At 51.8% G+C, this 16564-nt stretch overlaps 7 protein-coding genes across 7 annotated transcripts; 4 read left to right on the top strand and 3 right to left on the bottom strand.

Annotated features, from left to right (window-relative positions):
* Positions 1 to 323: 323 nt before the first annotated feature.
* On the top strand, positions 324 to 3793 carry COCVIDRAFT_18473 (hypothetical protein; the record flags this gene model as incomplete). The annotated part of the gene is made up of 2 exons (XM_014698170.1): positions 324 to 1727; positions 1781 to 3793. The coding sequence occupies 2 exons, from the start codon at positions 324 to 326 to the stop codon at positions 3791 to 3793; spliced, it is 3417 nt and encodes a 1138-aa protein (XP_014553656.1).
* A 2249-nt stretch (positions 3794 to 6042) lies between these two features.
* On the bottom strand, positions 6043 to 7031 carry COCVIDRAFT_29146 (hypothetical protein; the record flags this gene model as incomplete). The annotated part of the gene is made up of 5 exons (XM_014698192.1): positions 6043 to 6143; positions 6220 to 6525; positions 6617 to 6722; positions 6902 to 6956; positions 7018 to 7031. 5 exons carry the CDS (start codon positions 7029 to 7031, stop codon positions 6043 to 6045), a joined length of 582 nt encoding a protein of 193 aa, XP_014553678.1.
* Positions 7032 to 7765: 734 nt separating this feature from the next.
* COCVIDRAFT_107090 (hypothetical protein) lies at positions 7766 to 8897 on the bottom strand (the record flags this gene model as incomplete). The annotated part of the gene is made up of 3 exons (XM_014698191.1): positions 7766 to 8257; positions 8313 to 8757; positions 8815 to 8897. The coding sequence occupies 3 exons, from the start codon at positions 8895 to 8897 to the stop codon at positions 7766 to 7768; spliced, it is 1020 nt and encodes a 339-aa protein (XP_014553677.1).
* A 1350-nt stretch (positions 8898 to 10247) lies between these two features.
* On the top strand, positions 10248 to 11685 carry COCVIDRAFT_29144 (hypothetical protein; the record flags this gene model as incomplete). Its single annotated transcript, XM_014698190.1, has 4 exons — positions 10248 to 10257; positions 10314 to 10359; positions 10421 to 10469; positions 10546 to 11685. The coding sequence occupies 4 exons, from the start codon at positions 10248 to 10250 to the stop codon at positions 11683 to 11685; spliced, it is 1245 nt and encodes a 414-aa protein (XP_014553676.1).
* Positions 11686 to 12374: 689 nt separating this feature from the next.
* Positions 12375 to 13771, bottom strand: COCVIDRAFT_29143 (hypothetical protein; the record flags this gene model as incomplete). Its single annotated transcript, XM_014698189.1, has 4 exons — positions 12375 to 12766; positions 12879 to 13265; positions 13332 to 13422; positions 13511 to 13771. The coding sequence occupies 4 exons, from the start codon at positions 13769 to 13771 to the stop codon at positions 12375 to 12377; spliced, it is 1131 nt and encodes a 376-aa protein (XP_014553675.1).
* A 566-nt stretch (positions 13772 to 14337) lies between these two features.
* COCVIDRAFT_106971 (hypothetical protein) lies at positions 14338 to 14598 on the top strand (the record flags this gene model as incomplete). Its single annotated transcript, XM_014698188.1, has 1 exon — positions 14338 to 14598. A coding segment is annotated over one exon (261 nt), but the record flags the coding sequence as incomplete, so codon positions are not given.
* A 136-nt stretch (positions 14599 to 14734) lies between these two features.
* Positions 14735 to 15694, top strand: COCVIDRAFT_40322 (hypothetical protein; the record flags this gene model as incomplete). Its single annotated transcript, XM_014698187.1, has 3 exons — positions 14735 to 14959; positions 15021 to 15402; positions 15456 to 15694. The coding sequence occupies 3 exons, from the start codon at positions 14735 to 14737 to the stop codon at positions 15692 to 15694; spliced, it is 846 nt and encodes a 281-aa protein (XP_014553673.1).
* Between the last annotated feature and the right edge of the window lie 870 nt (positions 15695 to 16564).

Genomic DNA, 16564 nt, shown 5'->3' with positions numbered 1-16564 from the left:
CAGCCCTCCTCCTGTCCCCAACACACGCGCGACCCCCTCTGCCCCAGGTCCCAGCTTCAAATTTCACCGCTGCCCATCCCTCGCCCACCCTGTGTGCCCACCCACAGTGCTACAGTGCAGGCCCGCTGCACAGTCAGTCGGTGGTGCAAACTAAACCCGCCTGTCTCCCCGCCATCGCCCATTCGACAGCTCAACACCGCCAGTTCACGCCCACCCACACTTGGCCCTCCCCCCATACCTGGGCCCGATAACGTAGCCTGCCAGTCCGTCTGCGCTGCTGCATACACGCCATCGCCACCCCCCAGACTCCTGCGCCCCAGATAATGGCCGCCGTAGCATCGCAGCCGCCCTACGGTCAGCAGTACCATCAACAACAACAACAACAGCAGCAGCAGCAACAACAACAACAATCGCCTGCCACCACCGCAGCTGCCTCGTCGGCCACCGCTCGCCGCCCCTCGCGACGGTCCAGTAATGGCGCGTCGCCAAACACGCCTTCCACGCCCCAGACTCACGACTCCGCCCTAAACACGTCCCGCGCGCAACCGATGCCCCAGTCCTCCCACTCCTCGCCGGCCACCAAAAACATGTCTGCCACCACCACGACCGCCGGCGGCCCCATGGCTCCTCCCAGGACCTCGTCGCACCGCAGCACCTCCAACGGCACCGCTCCCTCGTCCCAGCAACGCGACGATGCTTCACAGTCGCGTCGCCGAGCAAAAGACAGTCCTCGGCAACAAGGAGGCTCTGCCAGGTCCCAGCCCGCTCATAGCCGCTCCGCAACGGCAATTGGCCAGCCGCCTGTCAACACAAGCCTTCCTCGCGAGGAAAGTGCTGTCATAAACCGCATCGTCGTCTCCGACACCCAAGAAGACATTGCTCGCGCACAGGCACGGCAGGGTGACGGCCCCCACGTCACATCAGCTGCCGACCTCACCCCCATAACAGGACTCAGTCTGGTCGGCAGCGAGGGTGTCGACGATGGCGGCCGTGGGGCCGGCGGCAAAAGCCGGCAGGACCACTCCAAGTCGGAGAACGCGAAGCGATCCAAGTTTGGTAACTACATTCTCGGTCAGACGCTCGGCGAGGGTGAGTTTGGCAAGGTCAAGATGGGATGGAAACGAGACAGTCCCATCGAGGTTGCCATCAAGCTCATACGGCGCGAAACCCTGGGCAGCAACTCGAATAGATTGCAGAAGATTTACCGCGAAATCCACATTCTCAGGGGACTTGACCACCCCAACATTGTCCGCCTTCACGAGATGGTCGAGACCGAGCGCCATATTGGCATTATTCTAGAATATGCGTCAGGCGGAGAATTATTCGACTACATTTTAAACCATCGTTACCTCAAGGATGGCCCGGCACGGAAACTCTTCTCACAGCTCATCTCCGGTGTCGGCTACCTACACCGCAAGGGCATCGTCCACCGAGATCTCAAGCTCGAGAACCTTTTGCTTGACCGCAACAAGAACATCATCATCACCGACTTTGGTTTCGCAAACACCTTCGATCCCAACGATGAGCTTAGCGAGGAGATCGAGTACAGGTTAGGGGACAAGGACTTTATGAAGTCACTGGGCTTGGATGGCAGCGACGCATCACGACGCGGTGATCTCATGCAGACCAGCTGCGGAAGTCCCTGTTACGCGGCACCAGAACTGGTAGTCAGCGACTCTCTCTACACCGGTCGCAAGGTGGATGTATGGAGTTGTGGTGTCATTCTGGTACGTTTCGACTACGGTCATATGCAATGAATGCAAACACTAACAATACACAGTATGCCATGTTGGCCGGCTACCTCCCTTTTGACGACGACCCAGCGAACCCCGAGGGTGACAACATCAATCTGCTCTACAAGTACATTGTATCCACACCATTGACATTCCCCGAATACGTAACACCCCACGCAAGGGATCTCCTCAAGCGCATCCTTGTACCCGACCCACGCAAACGAGCAGACCTATTCGAAGTCGCGCGTCATAGCTGGTTAGCCGACTACGCCCATGTGGTCGGCTTCATCACCTCGAGCAACACCCCTGCCGCCGAGGCCCAACAGGCGTCTGTCTACTCAAGTAAATATTCATGCTTGGGTTCGGTAAAAGACGCATCAGCTGACATTGTACTAGAAGACACATTCGAACCACAACCCGCCCTCGCAAGAAGCGCTTCCGTCCGTGAACCAGCAAAATCACACGCTGCCTCGTCGTCCGCACACGGCGGACTCCAGACCAAACGCGAAGCAATCAACCAGCCCGCCGACAAGCCCAAAGCCACTCGCGATACCAAGCGACGAACCGTCCAAGTCGAATACGTTGCGCCATCTTCGCAAACTGCACGCGGCGAGGCCTCTCCTCCTGCTGAAGCAGTGCCCAAGCCACGCGGAAAAGAAACCGAGGTACCACCCACAGATGGATACCAGTCAGCTACAGGTGCCAGGCCTTCTCGTTCCTCAGGCGCTGTTCAGACTTCAACCAGGAAGCAAGAACCTCAGCGATCTGTGTCGGACTATTCAGCGTTTGGAAATGCGCCCACGTCTGCTACTCGTCCCTCTACGAGTGGTGCTCTCGGCGCTTCCAGGCTGCCCTCGCGTGGAAACTCGTATGGACAGCCATCTGTTGCGACTGTGGCCCAAACAAATGCCGAAGGTCGCTTCTCGCAACCCAAGGGCAAGCAATACTCGATATCCACACCTTATGCACAGCCACAGCACGATTCTTCGGAAGCTGCAGAGGCGCCCAACATTGGCCAGCCAAGCGCGCAACGAACACAGTCGGTACAAATGGGACCACATGGCGCAAAGGGCAGTCACAGGCGTTCCAACACTGTGACGGAGACTCTTGGACGTATGACATCCATGTTCTCTGGTCGCCAGAATTCATATACTCAGGACCCCAAAGCGTCTCTGACATCTCAAGGTTCATATGGTTACCCTGATGATAGGAAGCAAAAGAGCTATCCCCCAACATCCATGGCAGGGCCCATTTCTAATGACAACATCAGTGCAATCACAGGTACAACCACAAACGCCAGGCCGAGCATGGAGTCGAGCCGTCGTACCTCATTTGGCTTTTCCAGGAAGAACAACAGCAGCAATAGTAACGCGAACAATGGCGACAACCCGAAACCGTCGCGACGCTTCTCCCTCATCCCATCGTCCTTGTCCAGGACCTTTACCTCTCAGCGAGAGAGTGCGCCCTCTCAATCCTCGCACGAGCGCCGCCCATCGAGCTCTCGCCCTCGTGCTAGCTCGCGTCCAGGAGGTATGGGCTTTGGCCGTGGCGGTTTGTCCAGGTCTCCTAGTCAGAGTACTCAGGGAAGTAACATGCCCGGCTTTTACGATGGCCACCAGGACAGGAGGAACCCGCACCTGAATGCAGCTGGTCCATCATCTGCACCACCAAACCAGACGCATTTCAACGGCTACAACCAGTCGGCTCCTGAGTTTGACGAGAAGTTTCCCAACCCCCAGGAAGCCCACCCAGCTGCGAAGGGCAACCGTCCATACCAGCAACCTGGCGATGATTCAGATGCTAGTGAAACCAACGGCCGTGGTCGCATGTCAACATCCCAGCAATTCAATCAAAGGAACACATCCAACCCCTACCCCGCAGGAATGGGAGGAGACGAATTCAGCCAGCAACAGCAGAGAAAGGGCGTACTGCAAAAGAGCAGACGCTTTGCTGATGCTTACGACGAGCAGGGCTCTGCAAACAAGGGAAGCTCTGGCAGCTCTAAGAAGGTTATGGATTTCTTCAGGCGCATGGGCAAGCAGAGGACGAGTAGCCGTTGATTGAAATTGAGGTCAAGTTCTTTCTTTTTTTTGCAACAATGTGCAGCAAGACAAAACCATTTGATTGGCATTGGGCTGGTGAGGCTGTTGGATAAGACTTGTTTGCCTTGCCTGAGAGCAAGAAGATGTGTGGGCAGTCGCTTTTTCGCAACGCGTGCTGGACAAGCGGGGTCGGACCCAAGAAAGATGTTGTTTCTTGGGCAGAAACTATGGTGTGTGTTTCTTAGAGCGTTCAAACCAGGCGCAATTGGGGAGCACAAGGCGGGTGGGGTTCTTCTTTTTCTTTTTTCTTGTTCTCACCACTCTTGTTCGGCCTTTTTTTTTTTCTTCTCTTGTTCAAATGTTCCTCTCTCGTGTTTGCTGGATACCACACACACACCACCACCACCATGATCGCCCCAGTTTTACATGTGTGTGCACGAGGGGCCACTTTTTTTGGGGGGGAGAGGGAGTGTGTTCTTACTCACTCTATCCTCGCTTTTTGGTCTCAACTCTCTTATCGCACGCGCGCGCGCATACGCAATGCGGGGGGGGTTTTTTTCCTCGATATTTATTTAGCGTGTTTTTTTCCGATTTTTTGTCTGGTTTAACATATCTTTGACTGTGGATGGACCCATGCCAGAGGCTAATTTATTGTTTTTTTTTCTTGTCTTGCATAAGAATCAGGCGTTTTTTTATCACCTCTATCTTCCTATGGTACTACTACTACTACTTTAGTTCGATTTAAACAACCCTTTTTTTGTTCTTGGTCTCTATTTAGTAGTATATGAGCGGGGATTTTGGTATCTCTAGTTTTTATCTCTAGTTTTCCTGGTTGTGTAAGTCCATCTGGGTTGGACTGAAGGAAGTGTGTATGTCGTATGCGTGTTTGTGTATGCGTGTGTCTATGTGCTAAAGTCCTTAACCATCTCATCCATACGTCCAAGTCTTGAGTATGCTATTAGTTAATCTTTTACACATTGAGAGACAGGCCGAACCAAGGTTTATATCTTTGGTGCCGATGTGAAGAAGGTTTTAAAAAAAAAAGATATAGTGTAGTGTAGTGTAGTGTATACAAAGAATATCATCCAACTCTCTTTTTTCCTATTGATTGATATATGAGTAGTTTGAGGAACAAGGGGGGATTCGTATATGAATTGCTTGTGCCCCTTTTGATATTTAACATACTCTAACTAGTGTTTTTTTTTGTTTATCATCTATATATCTATGATACCTGATTTCCACAGATTGGGGGAATGCGGTCTACAATTTTATTTTTATTTTTGAAGAACAATGATTCGAAAACGGTATACGCTAGATGGATTATGAAGGATGCCAGTCAGATCTATGTATATAATCTTAGAAGGAAGTTGCACACACACCTATTTCCCGGTTTCCAATGCCCAGTAAACGCATGCGTGAATGAATATTTTACATGACTACATATTTATGGAAAGGCCCAAAAAGGTGGAGGAGGGTAAACTGCATTGTGTACGCTGATGACATGTCAAATCAGTGTAATGTGATAATCAAGATATACGAGGAGGCTCGAGAGGTACAAGTGAAAGGAGGATATGACCGAATGACTGAGAATGAAGACTACGCACAGATGATCACGACATTACTACCTAGTCGCGTAAAGATATAATTATTAATCTACTACCTCACAAGAGCTACACGAGAAGAGCTAGTTATATACACTATTTTTCTTTTTGTTCTAGAAAAAAAAATACTACGCCAACCATCAACCAAGAAATTAGTAACGAGTCTTCGTAACTAAGACCTCAAAAAGAAAAGAAAAAACTCCACTCTACGTCTTAGGAGTCGAAAGGGAAATCAGTGTTTTAATGCTAAAATATTCTGTAGAGGCCGGATATTCTATTAAAGTGTGTTGCAAAAAAAAAGGGGGTGGGAGAGGAGAGAGATATTAGGAATACAAGAGCTAATAAGTAACAGTAACTATTTATTAGGAAAATATTGATCGGAATATTTCGCACATAATAGTTCTACGAGAGAAAATCTTAAAAGATCAACAACGGCTCACTTAACAAACAAATGCACAAGCAACCTTCGACTTGGGATTCTTGATATTTACGCTCTACTAAAAATGACACGATTCTATAAAATCCGGGTATCATCCCTGTACAGAATTGCCCTAACTCGCTTTTTGTCTTCCTTATTTCACGACATAATTACAATTTTCCAAACCCCCAACTAAAAATCTATGTATGCATCATGGCACCCACTTTCTCAAAGTGTGACTTTTCCTTCTATGAAGGAGGCAATTGACCACCTTCCTTGGTCTCACCAACTGGAAGAGCGGGCTTCTTGCCACCAGCAGAGTTGAGGTAGCTGAGGTAGCAATTCCATCCTATTAGAAACCCCTTGTGTTAGCCTCGAGTCTATCCGCTAGGAAAAAGAGTGAAAAGGGGGTATGTGTGACTTACCAAGCGAGATAATGTTGACGACCAAGACCCTCATCTCAGCAGGGACATACTTGAAGTTGACAAACTGGACCCAGGGCCAGATCATCAAGTTCTTTTGGTATCCAGGCACGAAGGCGTCCTTGAGACGCTGCGTGGGTGAGTTGCCCTCCATGTAGGCCATGCTGGACAAGAAGACCGTCATGTTGACGGGTGCAAAGAGGAACTGATCGCAGGCGACGCGCGCAATAATGGTACCGTTCTTGGATGGCAGGTTTACACGGCTCACAAGGAAACCGAACCATTTTGTGGCTGCGGGGCCGAAGATGCCTGCGAAAAGATTATTAGCAAACCGATAGATGGAGCTTGTGTTGGAAGAAGAAACATCGTGTCATCGAACAAGACAGAGTGAGTGACATACATCCTCCATAGGCGGCCATACGACCCGTCCGCGCCAGGTCGTGTTTGTCAAGACCTCTCCTTTCTACACCCTGCTGTGCCATTGTGTCGCCCGTTGCAAAGAGCACCTATTGTATGTCAGCATTGTTCAATGCCTTCATCTATCCCCCTCAATCCAATCCTAAGCCTGGTTCCTGAGAACAGGGCTTTTTGACACACGTTCTAGCCTTATCGTTTGTGTGTTGTGCGTGGGTGCAAAAGGACATGGATTGAGGATCGAGACGTCAAGGGATAAGAGAATGCGTACCGCAGTAGTGATACTTTGCGTCAGGAGCGGTGATGTCCTCAGCTTCGATTGGTACCTGGCATCGCGATCAGCATCGACTTCCTTGACTGTTGACCGATTATTTGAGTGCGACATACCAACGGAACGCCATTTTGAGAAAGGTGTGCAATGTATTTGCTTAGAAGAGGAGATGCAAAGAATATATAAAGCGGTCAAGGGCGACACACCGCAAGAGTTGGAAGAGTGGAGATGGCTGTGTTGTGTGGAAAAAGAAAGTCGGACAATTGAGAAAGATAGTTTGGTCAGGTTGCGGGACCGATGATGTCGGTAGTGCAGCAGGGTCCGCGCCGCACATGGCGGTCGGGGAACTTAGCTTGACCCCTGATTTCCACCCCCTTCTCCAGAGCGAACAATTCTTTACGCAACCGACTACAAAAAGGCCCTACTTTGTCACGGTCTAGGCTTCAAGCCACAGGGTAAGGTTTGGAAAAATATCATAACTCAATTCAGTTTCGCGACTCGTCTGTTCATGGTGGGGTATAGTATGAGTAGACAACTAGTTACAAAATGCGAGACCTATCTTGTACAACGGTTCTTGCATGTGGGAAAAAGAGAATAAGAAGAAGGAAAAAAACAAAACAAAAGTGGCCCGGACATAGTATTACACGTGGTGCTTGGATACGACATCAGATCCCATCCAGGTCCATCTGTGTCTCGATCTCACCGCCTATCACCCAAAGCAGATTCCAAGATGAAATAACGCCAGGCCAGCTGATCTCGTCTGGGTATGATCAGAGCTGTGCTCACGAAACGCGGGTATCCAAGAATTCATGTCGTAATTTAGTAAATTTTTTTCGCGTAAATTGGGTATGTAGAAAAGGCGACTTAATCAATCTCCATTCGTTGCGACGGGACTGGTCCACTCAGCGATGGCATTTCCGTGCTGTATGGCTTGTCGTTTTGCACAACCTTGTCATTGATGTGAGGCTTGAGGCCCTTGTTGAAGTTGTGCGTGCACAGACATGCCGTAACAATGGTGCATATGAGTAGCAGAATGGTGAGGATGGCAAACGCAGTTAGAGACTTGCGGGCTGGCTTGTAGTCCTCCTGGCGGCCAGCATCGGCAACCCACATTCGAATGAGCTTGAATAGGAAGTAACCCATGGAAATAAAATAGACAATGATGATGCTGATCATGCCGGCAAAAGACTCGCGACGGACCCACCAACCAGCGAGGAACAAAAGGAAGAAAGTGATGACGAGGGCGGCGGCGGTAAGGGCTTGTTCCACCGTCTTTGTGTTCTCAACCACGACGAGAAACTGTACGGTGAAGGCCAGGAAAAAGAAGAAGTCAAACTTCAAAAGAGCAATATAAATCTGCAAGGGTCAGTAGGGCGCTCGGACAGAGTTCGTCCGTCGGGGAATTAAATACCTGGTAAGTCAGATAGCGCTTTTTCAGGCGCGTATCCGCGCTGATGCGCTTGTAGATTGTCCAGGCAAACTCGTCATACAGCTTCCAGGCTTCAAAGGCAAAGACGACGGTAGCGAGAGCCATGAGGCAGGGAAGAGCAATCAGCATGGGCTTGACGTCTGCCCAGAAGAAGGCGGGAATGAAGGCGCTGTCGTTGAGGTCGTCGGCTGCATCCTTGATCTGGTCGAACTGGATACCGGCGTAGACGAGGATACCAATGTTGTAGAGAACGAGGCCGATGACTTGGATGGTATTCTTGAGGCGCAAGGCGTCCCATGTGAGGAAGAGTTGGTAGATGTAACCAAACATGAAGACGGCAAGGAACGTGGGGATGGTGCGCGTTTCGTTTGCACCAGCGCCTTCGGCGGCGAAGTGGATCTCGTTTTGGAATTTGCCAAAGACATAGCTGAGGTTGTGTTAGTTGAGTGCGGTTGAGGATAGGGTAAGGGGGCAAAGGGCGCACGATTCTAGGGCAAGGGCGATGGAGACCTGGGCAATGGCCGTGAGCATGAAGGCCCAGGTCCAGCGCGTATTGGGAATGTACATTCTGGGTGGACGTCGAACGGGCGGCGGTAGTGTCGTGGGGAAGCCCTCACGATGGTGGTAGCCTCCAGGCTGGGTATCCAGGTTGGGCGGTTGTTGATAAGGTTGTTGGTATGTGGTGTTAGCGTAGGGTGGGTAGTTGCGGCTGAGAGGCTGGCCTCCTAGGAGGGATGTGCGGGCTTCGTGGTGAGTAATTTTGGCCGTGGTATCAGCCGCAGGCGGCGGCTGAAAGCGTGTGGATATAGGCGTGTTTGGCGGGGAGAGACTTGCTTTTCGGGCACAGACGAACTGTGGCAGGTGAGGATAGAGGCGGCAGGCGGTTTGTAGGGCTGCCGGGGACAGGTGAGACGCTGTGTGCGCACTGAAAGACGAGGTGAAACCAGACGAGTCGCTTTAGTTTGGGGGCGTCTGGGTGTGGACGGGGCGGGCGCGCGTCGCTGAAACTAGGCAGGGCTTGGCTGTGCGGAGAGGCCGAAGACGACGAGTAAGCAAGTAGGCGTGACAGGTGGGCGGCAGCAGGAGAGGGAAAGCAAGCGACGGGCTGGGGTGGGCTGCGAGGGCGTGGTGAGGTGGCAGAGACGAAGAGCGAACGGCGGGAACAAAAAGGATGGAACAGGACGGAGATGATGGAGATGGGCTAGGCAATGGAGATGATGGGGTGGTGCAGCAGAGCGAAAGTAGCGCTTGGTAGGCCGGCCAGGCGTATGTGCAGGTAGATGTGGAGACGACTGGGAAGGCTGACGGGGTCTGGTCGCCGTGGGAGCCGCTAGCCGGGAGCGGGTTGTTGGCGACGGTGCAGGTGCAGCGCTGCTAGGACCTGGCGAGGGGCTTGGGGCTGGGCGTGCGCATTTGACTTTGGAGTCTCTAATATAACACACGGTCTGGCGGAGATATTGGACATGAGGGGGCAAAGGAGAGAGTCGGCACCGTGGGCGGACGAAGCTTTTTCATTTTGACCAGCGGCCCTTTTGGCTCACCAGGCACACGGCACAGGCGCTGCACAAGGCACGTGTTGCCCACTCGGACTGCGCCTCCCGCTCGCTGCACCGCCCGCTGCTTGGCACAGCTCCAGCCACACCGCCCATTGGCCAGCCGCAGACAAGAATAGCCTGCAATCTGCCGTCATTCTGCTCCCCCCAGCCCCAGAGCCCCAACATGAACAGACAAGATAGGCGTTGAGCCCGGCGCTGGCCAATTGCCCTAGAAGCGTTTGCATCATCAACGACGCGCACTGCCCAGGGTCTGCGTCTCGGCATCGCCGACAAACCCCCGCGACAACAGCCGTGTCGTCGCGTTCAGAGAGCACTCCACTGTCGCTATACAGCATTCCGAAGCCACCTCGCCCTGCCCGGCATGCCCTCCGGTGAGTCTATACGCTGCACGCCCACCGCAACACTCGACCCGCTCACCCTCCCACAGCCGAGTCCATCCTCCAGCAGGCAGCCGAACATGGCTCGCTCGACTCGTAAGTCCCCCTCCCCAGCGTTACAGGCGCATTGGCCCAGCTAACGCGTGCCCGACTCCAGAGCAGAGTGGCCTGCCACGCTGCAGTATATACTCCAGCGCCTAGACGAGGTACCACCACCACCGCTACCACTGCCACTGCCACTGCCACTGCCACAAAGGCACTCGCCGCTAACCCGCTCCCTAGATTGTCGCAGAATTCCCCAAGCCACCTACGGATGTCACCCCAAACCTGCCCGCATCTGCAATCACAGACCTGCCCTCGCGCCCAGGCACCTCCAACGCTCTTTCCAGTCAAGACTCGCATGCCACCGACAAAGAAAATGCCCCACCGGCGACTCCTCCCCGCCCGCCCGTGCCCTCCTTCTCCGCAGCAACCGAGCCTCAAGGTATCCCAGCAGACATCAACACCTTCTACTCGGCAATACGTACCACCCTCGCCAAGAACTTTCCAAAGCACCCCCCGCACACCATCCAGCGCCTAGCCGAACTCATACTTGAGCCCAAGAAGCGCTACCGATTCCTCCCACCTTACCTACGCGCTCTCGACCGTGTCGTCTCCGTGTCCTCGCCCCTCACCGTCTTCCCACTCCCACAAGCTGTTCTGCCTACTGCGAGCGGCCTGCTCAATGGAGCCACATCCAGCACCACGCCCCAACCAGCGCCCCTCGGTTCTGACGAATCGCTAGGCGGCGCCTTGCTAACTCCCATTCCTTGGTTGCAAAACCGAGGGCAGAACGAGTTGATCTCAGAGAGCACAGAGATGGTCGACGGACCCAATGGTGCAGGCCGGATAGAGACCGTGACTGTAGGCATGCTGGCTAACACTGCACAACCAGAGAATCCTACAAACGTAGCCCAGATTGCCTCGTCACACCCCGATGGTGAGACCCTGCCGTCTACTGGCCCAGTCACCCAGGGCGAACTGCTACGTCAGGAACAAGAGGCTGGAATCGTGCTCAACAACCCCCACAGCATAGCCACCAACTCGGCAAAGACTACCTTTGGCGACGTTCAAGGTGGGCCTTCCATCATGGAGACAGTTGAGGGTGAGGAGGAAGTTCCGCATGCCCGTGGTCCAGAGATTATCGGAATGGAAGACACAGGGCCCCAGCAAGATGGCAAGCTCAATATTGAGGGTGCTGTTGGGAGGCCAAGTCTTGATCGCAAAACCCCAGAGCCCTCTTCATCCAAGGACAAAGACTCAAGCCAAGGAGGAGCAGAGAATGATGATGCCAAGGGATGTAGTGAAGAGTCCAAAGAGGGCACTGTAGTGGGGGAAAAAGAAACAGAGAAACGCGATGTAGAGATGAAGTCGGATGATTAGTCGTCACCGGCCGCTCCCCCTGAGCAAGGACAGATTCTTACAGCCGAAGAAACAAGAGAGCTCATGGCTCTATTGCAGGCTTACAATCGTTCTTGAAGCACAGCATTGGTTGGGATGCATTACCATGTTAACGTGGATATGTGATTCCAGTTTCCTTTTTCGGGCTGGACTTTCCAAGCGCAGTACCGTATCCTTATTTAGCATTGACACGTAGTATGCAGACTAGTACATACGTAGCTACCGAAACATGAGATACTACAAAGAGCTGCTATAAATATCAGCAGGCTCCAAACTGTGCCAAACTCGACTTGTTTTGATTCTGTGCAATACACGTAGTACTACATACATTCAACTACCGCATCGAGTACAAAATTCCGACGTGTTGCCATTGTATTACGTCGTTTTTGTGAAGTTTGGTTCATTTCCGAGTCAGGGACCATGCGCATAATGACGAGGGTCAACCGGCTTTGATAGGGCCGATTGCCACGCTCATACACGAAGTGGACCCGTTGTTTTGTTTTTAGAGCATGAAGAATGTTTTGTCCTGGGCGGGAATCAAATAAATGAGGTCATTCAAGGATTCGACCGTTGGAAACAAAATTGTGCATTCATGTTTTGATTACAGCGTTTTTTTATGCAACCGGGGGCATGTAACATGTAGTCCTAATGTTTAAAAAAAAACAAAAGGCTTATTTTTGCGACGTTGGCAGAGTCGGTTGCTCCTTCTTCATCTGCACCTTGCCGTAACCGTACACAAGGCCACTAAAGAAGCCCAGCAAGATCGCCGTCACGCTACCAAATGTCACCGGAGCGCCGAAGAAGACAATGCCACTAATCGCAAGCGGTAGCTTGTTCAGGTAGCCTACAAACGAATACGTCGTCGATGACGTTTTGCGGATGCACCATGCAGACGAGTAGGAGATGAAGATTGCGCCTAGGCCAGAGTAAATCATGCCGACGATGAGGTTCGTGCGCGTTTCCACGGGGAAGTTGCGCGAGAGATTGGCTGAAGAGTAGTCTTCGGTAAGGAAAGAGCAGGCGAGGAGAATGGGCAGGGAGAGCAGGTTGTTGTAGTACATTGCTGTTGGAAGAGCGTTTGATTAGATTGGATCGTTTCCCAAAAACAAAACAAAAACAAGCAAAAAAAATGACTAAGTGCAAGGAATAGGGACGTATAGGGTTGAGAGACTTACTATCCCAGTCTTTGAACTGTAGCGAGGTAATGTACTTGCGCGTGCCCAGGACATAAGAGGCACTGCAGATGATGTTGAGAGCCATCCAGATGTAACCTGCGTTTAGGGTTGACATGGCGTCATCTGCCGTCTGCGTCTTGTCTCCAGCGCCGCCGTGAAGGACGACTTGGATATCGGCCCAAGCGGCAATGATGGAGCTGAGTACCATGAGGCCAAAGGACAGAAGGAGCAAGGGAGTTACTTTGCCGCCGAACCACAAGACTTCGCCATAGGCAATGACGACAATGGTTAGATTCTTGAAGATTGTGTAGACGGGGACGGAAAGAAATTGGAGGGCCTTGGTGCTGGTGTAGATCATGCCGACGAAGAACAAGGACACGGGGAGCCCTGGCGCGGTGTTAGTAGAGGACAAGTGATTGTAGACTCGACGTTAACATGTTTGCAGATACATACATTTCTTGGCCTTGCTGCTTTCCACAGCAACAAGGTTGGGAATCATGCCCATCTGCTTCAGAACGAGGATTGCAGCCGTGCAAATGACAGCCTAATCACATGGCTGTCAGCAATCGTGCATCTTTACTTTTTGGAGTAGCATCAAGAACTTGGTCGCCATGAGACCGGAGACTACACACCTGGATGGCTAGATAGAGAAAGTTGAGGTTCCACGACGAGCCGGAGACGACATACTTGTTCACGACTGTCATGCTGATTGAGGAAAAGCAGTAGGCCAGCACGGCAGCTGCGGAATGATTTTCAAGCTGCGAGATGAGACCGCCTGTGTTTTCTTCCGCGGCAGGTGCTGCAGGCTTCTGTAGGAAGGCTTCCCTTTCACTCGTGTCCTGGTCTACGTCGTTCATCTCAATATCATCATCATCGTACTTTTTGCTCGCCATTGTAGCTAGTTTGTCGCAAACAGCGCTTCCCGATTCAAAGCAAAAGGCTCCTGTTAGAAGAGAAGAGAAGAGAAAAGAAAAGAAGCGAGTGTAAAGCGCAGAACGCGTTGATCGCAAGTTTGTCGAAGAAAGAATGTAGTACTTTGAAATTATACCAGCCCCTTTTATCCTGGTAAGATGCTTACCCAAACAGGTCTAGCATCTTGTATACGATGTAAGCAGTATGGCTGCGGTTGAACACGAGATAATTTTAATTTTTAGCATCCGCTAACAAAGAGAATGCAAGGCGCAGGCTGGTATTCTAGTCTAAGAGCGATATATCTAACCAGGGATACAGTGTGTAAGCATTTGGTTAGCCCCCAAAAACCGTTGCCACGGTTTTTTAAGCTCATAACTAGTAGATCGGTAGTACCGAGTCGCCAAAAAAAGATTGCTCGTGCTTTTTTACCCAAATCATGTCGGCTCCCCAACAAAAAATGTCAGAGGCCAAATATGGAATTTTCTTTTTGTACGATAGATGCAGATTGCCATTTATCTCGGGGTGTAGATAAGGCTCGTAGAGATGTTTGTCGACTCTAGTCTTGCAAGATAATGCGAGGTGCCATCCTGTGCCAAGCACGACTGCGATGCCCCTGAACAACAGCTCTTGTAAAACAACACAAGTGTCTGGTGACGGTTTATTGTACATTCCGAGGAATCGCGAATGTGACATACGCTACTACTGTTGCAAAGGAAAAGCAGATGTAAAGCAGATCTGCGCTGCACCTACCGTCAATGTTGAGGCAGGAAGCTTGGGCCGGGACCTCTCAACTTCCCGGACTCGTTGATAGCAACACAAACAACAGACATTACCAGCCACCCAACACCGCGTAATTGTCCTCCGCACATCCATTAGACCATTTCTTATACTCTACGTACGCTTTATTTCAGACTGCAGTCGCTATTGATTGTCATATCGCTACAATGGACGCCAAGGAACCACTACTCCCATCGGATCCTCCACCCTCGTACGAAGATGCACGCAAATCGCCTCTTTCCCACAACCGATCAGCCTCGGGTGTAGCGCCAGGCAAAAGACCGCCTCCCGGCCCTCCGCCGCCGCTCAGCTTACCCGCGCTGAACCAACTGAGGGGGTCCAGGGTCGTCCTTGCAAGCAAATCACCAAGAAGGAGACAGCTGCTTGCGCAGGTATGTACCCAGGCGCCCGCCACCTCGCACGCATGCAACGAATGTGCTGACATGAAAGTAGCTTGGCCTGACCAAGGTCGATGTATGTCCTTCGCAGTTTGCCGAGAACCTCGACCATTCCATGGGCGCGCTGAACTATGTGCTTGAAACCGCCTCCGCCAAAGCGCTCGACGTCTACAAAGCCGAACTCAACAACGAAGAACGCGGCGAGCCGGCAATTGTCATTTCGGCAGATACCATCATAGTCTCGCATGACGGACGGATACTGGAGAAGCCACGGAGCGAGGCACATCACATAGGCATGCTGAAGATGCTGAGAGATCAGGGCGAGCACAAGGTCATGACGGCCGTGGTGGTAATGCGGCCGCTGGAGTCGTGCGTAGTCCCGGGCTATGCTATGAAGACGCACATTGAGGAAACGACCGTCAGATTCGATCCTAACGGTAAGCCACCCTCTCTTGAGAGATTCATAAGCGGTATGGCTGACAATTGATAGTGACGGATGAGCTCATTCTTGCATATGTAAGAACACGCGACGGAAACGACAAGGCAGGCGGATATGGCATCCAGACGGCTGGTTCGGTGCTTATCGAACGCATAGAGGGTTCCTACGACAATGTGGTGGGACTGCCACTGAGGGCTACTCTCAGGCTTATCGAGAATATCATGCAGCCTGAGGAGGAAGAAAGTGACGGGGATTTCTTCGTTGATAGTAAGGAGGAGGAGGATGACTAGTCGCATAACTTGACAACGCTCTTGTCGTATCCATCTTGTGTTAAGGGGCCGTGGCTGGTCCAGGGTTAAAGCACTACAGGCATGAATGATAGAATCATGGACGTGCGTATATATGTAAAATGCAAATACCATACATGCGTCGTACTACAAGTTTGATCAAATGTTGGGCGAACAGTTTACCCATCTCGGATTGTGAGTTGTACCGTATGTGTACGCACGCGGACCAAGCAAGCGCCGTCGGCTCACTGCAGGCGCTGTCAGCTCCACCACCTCTGGTCTGGCTTATTGGATGTTCGAGGAGATAAGGTGTTGCTAAGCCTTCTGCATGGTCAGAACTTTGTTGTGACACTCGCACTCGCACTCACCGCTGGGTTTGTGGATAGGAGAAGAGAGGGTCCCATCTCCCTCAACCCCTCCATTACCAATCACTGCCCCACTTGCCTCGGCTCATCAGCCCTACCCTCTCGACGGGCACCTTTCCTAAGCCGGTATTTCCCCGGCGCGACGCTCGTCATGGCTTCGTGTCTTCCTCTGCTGTCTTGAAGATTCTGCAACTCCGACAAGTCTCATCCCTCCATATCGAGACACCTTCCTTGCACAGCAACGACTAGGTTACGCCACTTGCCGGTTACTGCCCGAAAAATGCCCTGTTTGTGCACGGGCATACTCCCCGACTCCAGCGGGCCCTGGATTACAGATCCAGATGATGCAAGAAGGATCTTTTTTTTTCGGCCGTGAAATCATTTGTTTGCTTGGTATTACCGTTCCACTGGTCACTATATAGGTGCTCGTTGCTGCCCTTTTTTTCGAACTCATAATCCAGTTTCAGTCTCTTGCAACAACAACCTCTATTCTTTTTTGATACCCAGT

This window comes from Bipolaris victoriae (assembly GCF_000527765.1).
Source record: "Bipolaris victoriae FI3 unplaced genomic scaffold scaffold_82, whole genome shotgun sequence".
Taxonomy (NCBI): domain Eukaryota; kingdom Fungi; phylum Ascomycota; class Dothideomycetes; order Pleosporales; family Pleosporaceae; genus Bipolaris; species Bipolaris victoriae.
The sequence above is the reverse complement of the archived record's forward strand: the minus strand, read 5'-3'. Positions and strand labels throughout refer to the sequence as shown.